General features: G+C 32.0%; 1 protein-coding gene across 2 annotated transcripts in view; it reads left to right on the top strand.

Annotated features, from left to right (window-relative positions):
* Positions 1–13,333, top strand: part of LOC118182221 (uncharacterized) — a 141,070-nt gene that overhangs the window by 123,171 nt on the left and 4,566 nt on the right. For both annotated transcript variants that reach the window (XM_035351541.2, XM_035351542.2), the window contains 7 exons: positions 3,311–3,451; positions 3,532–3,692; positions 5,904–6,002; positions 6,170–6,315; positions 8,882–9,053; positions 11,864–11,976; positions 12,059–12,143. In XM_035351541.2, the coding sequence (XP_035207432.1) occupies positions 3,311–3,451; positions 3,532–3,692; positions 5,904–6,002; positions 6,170–6,315; positions 8,882–9,053; positions 11,864–11,976; positions 12,059–12,143 (917 nt within the window). The remainder of the gene's footprint in view (positions 1–3,310; positions 3,452–3,531; positions 3,693–5,903; positions 6,003–6,169; positions 6,316–8,881; positions 9,054–11,863; positions 11,977–12,058; positions 12,144–13,333) is intronic.

The raw sequence follows: 13,333 nt of genomic DNA, 5'->3' as shown, positions 1-13,333 counted from the left end.
TTGTTTACCACCCCATGCCAAGTCATGCCACCATGTTAAGCAAAAAATGGCTTCTTTTTACTATTATGTATTCCGCGCGCTTAAAGGTTGTTCCTCTGAATCTTTGCTTACCAATGAACTTAATTATTTGAAAGCAGTTGCGATTGACCGTGGATTTTCTCCTGTGATTATTGATAAAGCCGTTAAAAATTTTTCAGATTCCCATCAAAGAAGACATTCCACTGTTAGAAATAATATTAATGACCTTGTTGTGCTTCCATTTTATCCTTCTGTTAGCTATAAAATTGCACGGATTCTCCAGAAATTCAATTTTCAAGTCGGTTTCTCCCCTGTTAATAAAATTAACCCTTCGATTCTAAAAGATTGCGTTTCTGTCTTGAATTCTTGGGGAATTTATAGTATATCATGTCAGTGTGGTTTAAGATATATTGGCCAAACAAAAAGAGCGTTGAAGTTTCGTATCAAGGAACATGAATCTTATGTCAGAACAGGCGAAATTAACAAGTCTTCAATAGCGTATCATAGTTGGACATTTAACCATAATTTTGACTTTGGGTCCGCAAAAATTATCCAAAAGGCTTCTTCCATAGGTGACTTGGATTTTCTTGAGGCTTTTCACATTCACAAAGATTTAGCAGGTTTAGTTAATGATTTGAAGTCCAATCCAGTCCTTCCTAATGCCTTTAAAATTCTGCTATCTTAATTCAGTTATTTTTGCCGATAAATGGCGTTACCTCCTCGCGTTTGGTACTACCAGAGGGTATAAAAATCCGTTCAGTGGTTGCTTTCCATTATTTGAAGTTCAGATTTTGAGCGTGAAGGTGCATTTGCCCCTCGCTCCCTATTTTAACTTCGCTAATTTTTCTTGTTCTTTATGCTTGATCAGATAGCCTGGCTCAGTAAAAGTAGGCGGCCAGTGCAACTCTGATTAAAAATCCAATGGTAACCACGTGCAGTGCTGATAAGGACCACGTGTTTCTGAGACTCCTTCTTTATTTTCTTCTTTCTAGGTATTTCTTTCTCCTGATGAGGAGGGACCTTTAGCTGCCCTCGAAATCGATTGAGTGTTTCATTATACTTACGCTAAATACAAGGTTGTTTTTACGATTTTGAACAGGCTTTATGTTAATGCCTTAGCAGTCGGACTGTTTGCTGTACCATACTTTATGAACAATTTTCATGGAATTTAATTGACAGCAAAATTTTCAGTTTTAAACTTTGAGCTTCTATGCAACTTTATTCGGTAATTCTGATGATTTACTGAGATTGTGTACGAGCTCAGAACTGGTTGATATGAAGTTTACTTAGTCCTTTTGTATGACAAAATTTATTTAATAAGTAAATTTGGCATTAGTTGTAAGTAAGTATAGTGTTAAAAAAAGAAAAGAAAAGAAATAGGCGTTCAAATATTTGTATGACTCATTATTTACAGTGAAGTTGTTTTAGTGTCAAGTTGTTATCACTGATTAGTTCTTTGTTATTGCTGTAATAAGTTACAGATCTGCTTATCTTCAAAATGTCTAATGTAGACTTTGTCAGTGATGAGTTGCTCACACATTAATTTTCATGGTTTTCAGTTTTGAAATTTTATCTTGCTTTTAATTCAGCTCTCTCTCTTTTATTTGTAAATTTATAAAAGTTTATTTTTATTTATTTTTTTGTTCAGGGAAAATATTGCTGGTTAATACATAGACAGAATGTGTTAACTTTTAGAAGCTGACTATATTTTAGGTCTATTATGAATATATATTTATGTAAAATATGTTTCATGGTCTTTAATTAAAGTTGCATTCAAAAGAGTGTTTGATATCATAGCATTTTCTATCTTGCGTAAAATTTAGCATTTAATTCAATCAATTAAGTTGTTAGAGCCGCATCAGGAGCTAAGTGATTAAAATGACTGAATACTGGTAATTCAACCGGTGTTTGAACTCAGGGTAATAGATTGGTTACACGGTTAGTTTTGTGGTTTTCCCCATATGTGAAGCAAATCCACAAAGCTATCCTTTTCCTTGTGTAGATAATCCTTATAATGAAACACCATATTCAAGTAACCGAAACGTAAATTTGAAGTGTATTTATGTGGTCTGAATTACAAGATAAATTTCATGTCAGAACTACTGATCCTTGCCCCGTAATAATCGAAAATGTATTTTACATTAATTTCATCTGTTATATTGTATTCTGGATTTTTAAAATTGAAGTGTAAAATATTTGCATCATTTCTGTTTTTTATTTTATTTTATTTTATTTTTTTAGCATCATTTCTGTTTTATTTTTCATACTAGTTTTAGTAGTGTGAAGTTTAATTATATTTAGCAAAGATTAAAGGAGTGCACCAACTGAATAGCCTGTAGGTAGGGCAGTCCATCATCGGGCTGCTAGCTTGATTTGACTGCGAGCTGCCCAGTGAAGGGCTGTTCTTCCTGCTTCAAATCAACTGCATCATTGTATTTGGAGTATTATGCAGTGGGTAATAATATTTTTTGGAGTATTATACAGTAGGTAATAATGGGTTAATAACACATATGTGTGCTTTTATACATGTTTTTCTTTAATTGATATTGCTAAAATGAAAATTACTTTTAATGCTAGATTAATTGCACTTTGTGTGAATGTACTGCATGTTAAAATTAGTTGTATGTAATATATATATAGTAAGCTTATGCATATTGCTAGGCAATTTTATAACTCTAAAATCCTTTTGAAGCAAACATATTAATTTTTGTATTTCAATCCTGAAAAATTGCCATATATGATATATTAAAGTAATCCTTCCCAGTTATTAAAAATTCTGGATGTTGAAAAAGGGAGATTTCCTCAAAGTCTGTATAAAATTTCTCTAAACATGATACCAGTATAAAATTGTCTTTTACTTAATTTTGATTTTCAGATTGGTCCACTTTTCCTAACATTTATATATTTGTGTGAAATAATTATTTCGTGTTCATGATTAAATTACAGATCTTAAGCTCTTAAAATTTGAACATGCTACTTTTACTTTAAAGCTTTGGTGGGTATGTTTTTGTTCCTTCAAGGGAGTATGCAATATTTCTCATCGCCAAGCATTACTAGTTTAGTTTATAGCTTCTATAACCACATTTTTCATTTACGCTTTTTTCGTGCAATGTTTACTGTCATTATGTTTTTAATGCAATGCTTACTGTTATTTTTTATTTTACTTTTGCATATTTTATTTAATTATTTAAGAAGCAATAAACACTTTTTATTAAGGGGATTTCAGAATGGGAATGCATTTTTAAAGTTAAGCCTAATGTTATGAATAAAATTATCTTTTTTTAAAATTTAGGCCTTGTTGACTATGTTACAACTGAAATATCAACATCCAAACAGAAAAAGTTTAGCTTGGTTACATTCATTGACACACCAGGATTGGTTGATGGAGAAATGAATTATCCCTTTGATGTTGATAAAGCTATCAAATTTTTAGGTAATTAATTTAACTTTCCTTCATATTTAATATAAAACATATTGTTGTCACAGAATTTTTTCATATTGTTATTTTATTAGGAAGTATTTCGGACCTGATATTTGTGTTTTTTGATCCAATTGGCCAAGCTCTTCGTAAGAGAACACTTAACGTAGTGGAATCCTTAAGTGCCAAGTATGGTGAAAAAATTAAGCTGTTCCTGAGTAAAGCAGATGAGGCTGGAAATGAAACTGATCGACAAGTAAGTAGTGGTGTTTATATTTCTTTTAGTATATATATTGTTTGTTTGTCAGAATGTTAAAAATTTGTATTGTAAGGAAATAAATTAAAAAATAATATATATTGTTAAAATTATTAATTGTAAATAAAGTAAATATCAAGTTATCATTATACTAAATGCAGAAGAAAGTTATTTAAAAGTAAATGTTTCAGAAAATTTATGTGAACCGAGACTTAATAACACCCTACTTTTCGTACTTATGACTTACCTTATGTGCTTGGGGTTTTTCTAGTAAGTGCATTTCATTAAAAAGAAATTTGTGTGTGTTTAAAACACATCTAAATTTCTGATCAACGTATAATGCAAAGCACTTTGATTTGGTAAAGTTTATATATGCAGAATTTTTCCAGATAGGATGCGGTGATTAACTGTGCCTCCTGACATATAGTTGGACAAGGTTAAAATCCTGGAAAAGTCATGGATACTTGTAAAAGTATAGTCTCTTTACAGCATGAGAACATGTAAAATAACAAATGAATGAAAAGTTCCTCTAGCAGTTTGGCGATAAGAAAAGAAGGTATAGGAGAGAGATTCTTCGATGCTCCCTTTCAGGTGTTCTGCATTAAAACTGGGATAGAGCTGAATAAATATATATGTGACAGTATGAGTTCTTTTAGCTATGTTGATTTTGTTGACCAGTTTGGATAAGGAGGATTAATAACACATATGGTAGCTTTAGTAAGAAAATCTTTGTGCATTGATTGGTGAATACTGAAAAATGTATCACATAGAAAGGGGAATCAAGAATCGATTATGTATCAAGCACAGAATTCAAAAATGCAGTTTCAGAAGTAATTTGGTGATTTGTATTGTATCTTGATCTTAATTTTTTCAGACAACTCTTGATGATTCTAATCCATGTTTCCATAGTAGGTTTTCAATTTTTTTCCAAGGTATAGTCTTTTTAATCACTTTTTAAAGTATTGCATCAGCTGTGTTTTCAAGCAAAATACTCCCTTTGAGGGAGGGAAAATTGCAGTCTGAAAGTAATTTGGGGATAAACTGTGCACATAAATTAAAACTGTGAAGTTGTTATGTTTCCTGTCTCCTTTGCAGTTAATGAACTTACACCATTTGATAATAAAATAATTTATTTATTTTATTATGGCCAATATAGAAATACATTTGGTTCTAAAAAAATAAATAAAAAATTCAAATTACCCTTATAACTAACCTGCATCTAATCTGGCAACAATTCATTATATCTGCTAAGCATGAGGGATGGGAAATAATTCATCATTTTTTATAGTGAGAAAGTATGATTGCAGCATGAAGCAAAAAGTAAATATCGTGTTTTATTTTATCTCGGAAAAACAGTTGAATTAAGGATATACGTCTATAGAATAATTTACTTCATGCTCAGTTATTCTTTAGAATGTAATAAGTCCAAAGTGTTGGAAGATGAAGCAAGACCTAATATGAAAGTCTGAAAGAATGGCTACAGAATGACCATTGTCCAAGTTGGAAGATGATGGTTTGTTGATAATTAGATGATTCATTGTATTTTAATGGAAGACTTGGGTAAGAAAGCAAAAAAAAAAAAAAACTTTCCAATGTATGTGACCTTTTTTTTTTTTTTTTTTTTTTTTTTTTTTTTTTTTTGTTTGTTTGTTTGTTTGATGGTCAAGTAATCATCTTCAGAAGTCAAAAGTAAAGGCAAAATGTTGGTATATTTCTACGACATTAAGGCAATAAATTACTGATGGTGAATTTGTTCATAAAAGGCAAACTGTCAGTATACTTTTTTTTAAATTTTTGGAATACCTGTTGAAATTCAAGTTCAAATCAAGTGTTCAGCATATGGCAATTGGTCTCTACATAAGGATAAAACACCAGATCAGGCAGTAGTTGTAAAGAAGTTCTTGGCTTAGAAGGCAAAATTTTGTGTACTACCATTCACTTTTCTTTCCAGATTTCAGGCTTTGTTAAATTATGTTACTTGCTCTGTTGAATCAAAAGATATGCACTTTGAATAAAATAATAAGTAGTGTCTTTTTTTATTTTACAATTTCTTGAGTCTTGCTATTTTAATTTTCCAGTTGTATTATATGTATGTTGAATATGTAATGCAGTATAACTTCAATAAATCATATCCTTCCTCCTATTAGATAATCAAAGTTTAATTGTATATATCTGATGCAGGAGTAATTTAGTATAATATTTTTCTTCTAGAAAGTGCTCATGCAGATCGTACAAGAACTGTGTAAAAGACCAGTTTTGAATAGAGCTGGTTTTGATCTTTCAACCATCTATATTCCTAATCCAAACAAGGTGATTTTTTTATTTTATGATAATTATAATTAAAATATTAATGTTTAATGATGTATATAAAATTATGCATGTATAAATTTAACTCTGCAATGAACATGACTAACATTCTGAAAATAATGGTTAACTGCAGTTTCATACTTAGTTTGTGCTATTTTTTTAATTAATAGCCAGCTCGATGTGCCAATCAGATAGAAGAAGTATGCAAAGAGATTGAAAAAACTATTAACAGAACCGTCCAACACACACTAAATGCCTTAGAAACAGATTGTACCAGGATTGAAAATGAAATTACTAATATAATTAAAAAGAATGAGTAAGTATTTGCATGGCTTTTATAATTTTTTAAAGAATATGCATCATTATTATAACAGTGTTTCATCATGTTGCATTAACCCTTTAACGGTCAAGTTATTTTGATGATTTGGGTACACAAATTGTCAAATGTTTTTATTGGAAAAACCAAATGTAGCCGAAATAAACATCTCCCGATATATATTCGGGTATGACAATATGATGCACTCAAAAAAAAAAAAAATTACCCCGAGAAATACTCGGGCGTGACATTTTCGAACACCAGTGAATCTCGGGCATGACAGTTAAAAGGTTAAATTGTCATGTTTTCATTTATGCTGGTTGCAGAATTTCCTTTTAAAAGTGTTTTCATTAAACTCCAAAAATTTTTAAAAGCATAATTTTCTTACCCTTCATTATACAGATTCATTGCAAATGTAATTTGAACTTACCTTTATCTATTGGTGATTTTTAACTTTACCTTTTCGATTTTCACCTTTACCCTCCTTTTTCTCTCTTGGGTATGTTTATTTTTAGTGTATGAATTCCTTTCATTTGAAATTAGAAATCATTGCCACTTCAGTAGCAGAAAATGTCAACTGAGGCTTTGTGTGCAAGCAATCTGATGGGGGAGGGGGGTGAGATATTACAAGTACTTGTACAAATTATCTCATTTCTTTATAATAAAATTCTGAGTGGTATGACTGGCTTTATCCGTTCATAAGATTTTTTTTCCACTTGGTACACATAATTTAAGATGTATAATATTATAATAATAATAATTTTAGATATTTTGCTTTCTTACTTTTTTTAAGTAATTTTATCATAATAAATGTCATCTTAATGAATGTGAAAATAGAGACTAAAATAAGTAATTATACAGTTTTAGTTAATAAATGCTGTTTAAATACAGAACTTTATGACAAATCCAAAAACCCGTGCTGAGAGAGTTAAGCAAGTACAAATGATGTGAAAAGGCTTAATCTACACTGGTGAAAGAAATTAAGATAATTTTCATATTTGATCTACGATCTCAAGATCTGCTGGACAGATTTTAATAAAATTTGTTGTGAACATAGGTTGATATAATGCAAACAAAATTAACCTTCAACAGTTATAATAGACACACATGTTCGTGTGTAACACTCATGGGAGTCTGAAGATCTGAAACATCGGTTGTAGAAGACACAAAAGAAATGGGTTAATAGGGGGTGTGGTCCCCACTTACAGCTATACAGGCCTCGCAACGGGATGTCATACTGGAAATAAGGCAGTTTATCAGTGCCTGTGGCAATAGGTCCCACTCATTCAGCAACACTGTTTTCAGTTCCTGGATGGTTCTCGGAGGGGGCTGTGAGTTGCAGTTGCCCTCCCCAGAGTGTCCCAGACATGCTCTATGGGTTGAGGTCTGGAGACCTGGCCAATCCATCTGACGAATATCCTCACCCACTGCACCCCAGAATAGGCGAACATAGGGCTCCAAGACCTCATCCCTATACCTCACACCAGTCACAGAGCCTCTGCCAAAGACATGCAGAGGTGTGCGGCCATCCAACATGATGCCTGCCCAGGCCATTACACCACCACTGCCATAATTGTTGATTTCGTGGACATTGGAGGATAGGTAGCGGATCCCTGGCTCTCTCCATATGACAGTACGGCGAGAATCGGTGTTTAGGCTAAAACAGGACTCGTTGGTGAACAGGACGGTCACCCATTGCTCTGTACTCCAATCACTATGCCTATGCTGCCTGCACCGTGCTAATCGGACTCTCCTGTCCTTAGACGTGAGTGGGATGTAAACAACCAGTCTTCTGGTAAACAACCCTTTATCATTCAGTCTTTTGGAAACAGTCACCTTTGTTACATGGGTTCCAGTGGCTGCATATAGGTCCCGAGAGGGCTGAGAAGCTGTAGCCCCTCTGTTATGCCTCGCTAAAATGAACAAATAGCAATTATCTCTGGCCGTCGTGGCTCTTGGACGACCTTTCCCAGGCTTTCTCTCAATGGATCTAGTATCCTGGAACTGTTTCCATAGGTTACACGCGACGATGGGCGTTAAATTAAACTGTCTGCATACCTGGACTTGCGATTGGCCTGCTCTAGCTTCCCCACAATTCGCCACCTCATTCCATCATCTAAACGTTAGTGGTTACTCATTTTTACTGTTCCGATGTGAATTTAACCGATTGCTGCCAGATAACACTAAGAAGTTCACTGAGGTTGTGCTAGCGAACGCAATTCGCCTTACCCTCAAAAAGTCTGTTTTTCTGCTAACTCTGCCTACATACATGTGTACACTTACTTATTTGCCATACAAGATATGGATTTTTATCTAGAAGCAGGGGTTTTTCCTTCAGTTCAGTTCTTTTCATGCAATTCCATAAAATATGCAAATTCTCTTAATTTATTTCACCAGTGTAGATTGATCATGTCTTTGAGGAATAATAAAATGGATTTTTTTAAACTAACTGGAATTGCTATTTTGATGAGCTCATTTTAAATGTATGATTTTGTATTCAGTGTACAATTTTTCAAGTATTAAACATGATTGCAATTTTTTTAAGAGCTTTTCTTTTAATTTGCAGCCAAAGTCGATCTGAAAACCTAAAATCTAGTGGAAAAGGTGTAGTTTTGGGTCTATTTGGTATTATGCTTCCAGTCCTAGTAATAGTTGGTGTCTTGGCTAGCAGTAATTCTGGAAAAATTTTAAGCAGTATCCTTGGAAATTCTACTACTGAAGCTTTAAAGTTTTACTTGGTAAGAAGCTCCCCCCCTCCTCTCTCTCTCTCTCTCTCTTTTTTTTTTTTTTTTTTACTTAGGCTATCTATTTTCTTCTTAAAGTAATTTATATTCAGGCAGTTTTAAACGTATCTCAAAAGTTTATGAATAATCATTTTGCCTATTAAAAGCAAAGATTTTCAAAGTAGAATGTCAATATTTATATGTGTAACTTAGTAATTGAAATAAAGTATTATGATTATAGTGTGTGGTATTTACATTTTAATTTTTGAAAAATGTATCTTGTATATCCCAGAAGTATTTGGGCAAAAGGTTTAAGATATTTTTCTTTAAAAAAAAATAAAACATTTTTTTAAGCTTCTAATTTGTGACATGATGATTTTGGATGACAAGAGTACAATGTCTGAAATCTTTGGGCCAGCTACTGAAAAATAAATAAAAAATATTAAACTCTGTGGCGTGACAGCCTTAGTGGGCTTTCTTGACTGTGGGCCCCGGGTTGTGTAAGCATATGCCCTGAACAAGTAGTCGGCTTGTCGCAGGACTCCAGTGTTTAGTCCTCAAGCGAACTTGATGCTCATTTTATCGACTCAAGGTATGAAAAGCTGAGTCGACCTTGCCCAGAACGGGGATCAAACCCCAGACCCGTGGTGCTGCTGCGCGATACACTAGCCACTGCACCTTGAAATAAAAAATATAACTCCCTGCATTATCTCAAAGTAAAGAATATAAGAAGAAGCAGGTGTGCCATAAATGGATTTTTAGATTTCTGCATTTATTTCAAACGCCTGCTAGCTAGGTCAAGTCCAATAACTGATTGATTGACATTGTATTGATGTTAGCCAAGGTCACACTTTGAGCCTATGACTAGTTGGAGGGTGACAGGTCCTGCACATTGTGGCCTCTGCGATTCCTTAAATTTTACTGCCTAGTATCTCCTTAAATTCGAAAAATATGCCACCTCTAATTTTTGTTTGCTTGGTGATCCTCTAAAATTTTTATCAAGATTCTTTCTGGATGCTAAAAAACCAAACCACATCTTTCCAAAAGAAAGATATTACACATGCAGCTTCTCCTTCTCCCCATTCAGAAATTGAAGCCTTTGTTGTTTTAAAACAAACCGTAAACACATTTACAGGCTAGATAACTGTAATCGGTCTTTTATTTAGTTGTGGATTTAATTGTTGTCTTTGTTTTTTCTGTTTATGTTATCATGATTATTATGATTGAATAATACTTTTAAGTGAATATTTTTGGGGATGGTAAGGTAAGGACACAGCATTATATACACAGATATGCAGAGATATGATAAATAATTGCATAATACCTCTAATATTAATGCTAATTACAAAGAAATAACTAAAATTGTTTTTCTATACCAAATACTTTCTCTATTTGTTAATTACCTTTGAAAATAAAAATAATGCAAATAATGTATTACTTATCGTTAATGTAATGACTATGTATGTAGGGTAAGGAAGTAATTAACTTTTTATAAGACTTCATTGCTTCAAGTTTTAATGGAGGGGATGAATCAATATTTTTCTGTAATGTAATAGGAAGAATAGATCATCATGTAAAGAAATCAGGCAATCAAATGATTATATTGTATCTGTTGCCCAGTTAAATCATTAACAGTAGAAATATCCTCCAGCGTCTCAGTGATGATATTCCAGAAATGTATCGCAAGATTGTTTTTTTAACTTTATGAATACAATTCAGTTCAAGCAATCGATTTTTAGATTTTTCAATTAAGTATTAAATAGCAGGTACTTTAGTCGTTTGTAACTAAGATTTAAAATAACTTTTTTGGGGACATGTAGCATTTTCACCCTATAAATATATATATCAAATAATATGTGTAAAAATATCATCATTAAATATTTTACTGTATACTTAGTAATATTATTGCTACTTCCATTTATCATTATAAATTCGTTTTGAAATTGTTTGAATATATTTACTTCGGCTAATATGGAGGTTGTAGGCTAATTTATAACTTCAAACATTATCAAAAGAGTGGCAAACTGACTGTGAAGTACAGAGTTAACTGATGTTGTTTTTAACAAGAATTATATCAAAGCCTGTGTTAGCTTAATTTGCATTTTGAAGGCTTACCAAATTATGGACTTTAGTTTAATCTTAGTGCATTGGGTTGATTTACACACGTTTTTGAAGTGAAAACACTGTTACATTTGAAAACTGGTTGGTAGTTCTATTGTTTTGTTATTGTTTGATTTATTAACCAGATGTTTTTATGTTGAGTTTTTAGATAGACAGATTCCATATTTTGGGTAACACTAAAAATTGTGTTACCAGTTGTATAATGAAATGGTTTAAAAGGTGGTTCTTCTTCTTTTCTTTTCTCTTTTTTTTTTTTTTTTTTTTTTTTGGTTACCTAGATTATAATGTGTTGTATTTTCCAACTTTGCTTTTTTTTTTTTTTAGATATATCATTATTATTAATTACGCTGCAGTAGCCATTTAGCTCAGATTTTAGGACAATTGTAATTTAGACACAATAACACGCCAAACAAATACTAATTCAGAAGTCAAACAAAAAGAAAATATAATGCTGATTTTTGTTGTTTGACTTCTGAATCAGCACTTGTAATTTGTTGTGTATTCAATTCATGTCAATTGAATAATTTAGTTACTTGCGTTTTTTACAGCTTTCCCCCCATATATTTATATAAGATGCTTTCCCTTTTTAAAATCATCCATATTAATACTGAAATGAATTTTTTTTTCCTCGCAAATCACTCAAAATAATATTTGAAAGTAACAGACATTCATTTTTAACTGTATTAATGAAAATCTTATTTCAGAATCCGTTTTTAATAATATGGGAAAGCTTACCTGAAGACTATCATTTATTTGTAATTATGTTCATAATTATTGTGTCAGTTCTCCTACTGATACTAGCACAGTGGCATATAAGGTGAGATAATTTCTTCTAAACATTTCATAGTTGTATTTTATGTATATTTTAGATTTATTTTAAATATATGTTTAATTTTTAGATTACAACCAACTCTTTCAAGGAAACAAAAGAATGCCCTATTGGAAAAGGCAGAATATGTACAAACAGTCATAAAGAACAGAAAAGTAAGTTTTAATTTTGTTTGAGAAAAGTTTACTTGTATTTTTAGAAATTATCAAAATTTAAAATAATAATAATAATAATAAAATAAATAAATAAATAAACAAGTTCTTTGGAAAAATTGGAACTTAAGGGAAGGTAGCAAATAGAAAAGAAATTGCAGTAGATTCTTATTTAAACATTATGAAAACTTCTTTCAAGAAAAGTTTATAAAATGCACAGTGTCTTCTCTATTTTTTCCTCCATTGCTATCATGATTAAGGAAATCATATATTTTACATAGACAAAGAGGGAAAACCTTTTCCCTTATTTTCCTCCTGCAACATGAAAGGATATGCCTGTTTTTCCTAAATGCGTGCAAATACTATTATTGCATTCAGATGAAGGAAATGAGTGTTTGTTGTTTAGCATTGAATTCGGTGTACACAAAGGGGAGTATTCTGCTCCGGAGTTTTACATTTAAAAAAAAAAAATTATTATTATTTATTTTTTGGCTTGTTTCAAAGTTCCTTATGCACGGCCCATGAATATATTTTCTCTTAATTAGCATCATGATAAGAATTTGAAGAAAAAGATTTTAATGGTTTTGAAGTCCAATTTTACATTATTTTCAGTACCAAAAATGTAAAATGGAGTTAAATAATTGACACTGTAGATATAAATGTCATATAAATTTAAAGGTAGATATTCTCAGTTATGAAGTTTAATTGCTTTGTTTTAGAGTACATTTACGTTTGAACAGATTCCCCCCCCACACACACACACAGTAGAAAATTAATCTGTGAAAAGAACCAGACTTCTTGATCAGTATTTATGATTTGTTATCAAGATACTGTAATTTTCCTTCAAAATTAACAAACTTTATGAAAATCAAGGCCCACCAGCGGCCGAGCGGTAAAGTCGCTGAACAATGGTAGTTCGGTCCGAGGTTCGAATCACGCGAACGGGCTGGCTGCATGGGTGTTTTCGTGGTTTTCCCCATGTGTAACGTGTATACGAGCCAGTTTCCCTTAGAAAGTCCTCCACGAAGGCATCCCTCCCCTTAGGCAGATAGCCCTAAGTGTGCTTTGCCATAATTAAATACACATTATGAAAATCGAAATGCCATGAGGGGTGTTAGAGCTGAAAAGTATAGGAAGAAACAGAGTTTATAATTATATGAATACAAAATATTATTTCTTCTGTATGCGTCTTA

Source organism: Stegodyphus dumicola, chromosome 12, assembly GCF_044657685.1.
Source record: "Stegodyphus dumicola isolate Sdum_Otavi_A_Nest chromosome 12, ASM4465768v1".
In the NCBI taxonomy this organism is placed as follows: Eukaryota; Metazoa; Arthropoda; class Arachnida; order Araneae; family Eresidae; genus Stegodyphus; species Stegodyphus dumicola.
Note: the sequence above shows the minus strand (reverse complement) of the source record. Positions and strands in the feature narration are given on the sequence as shown.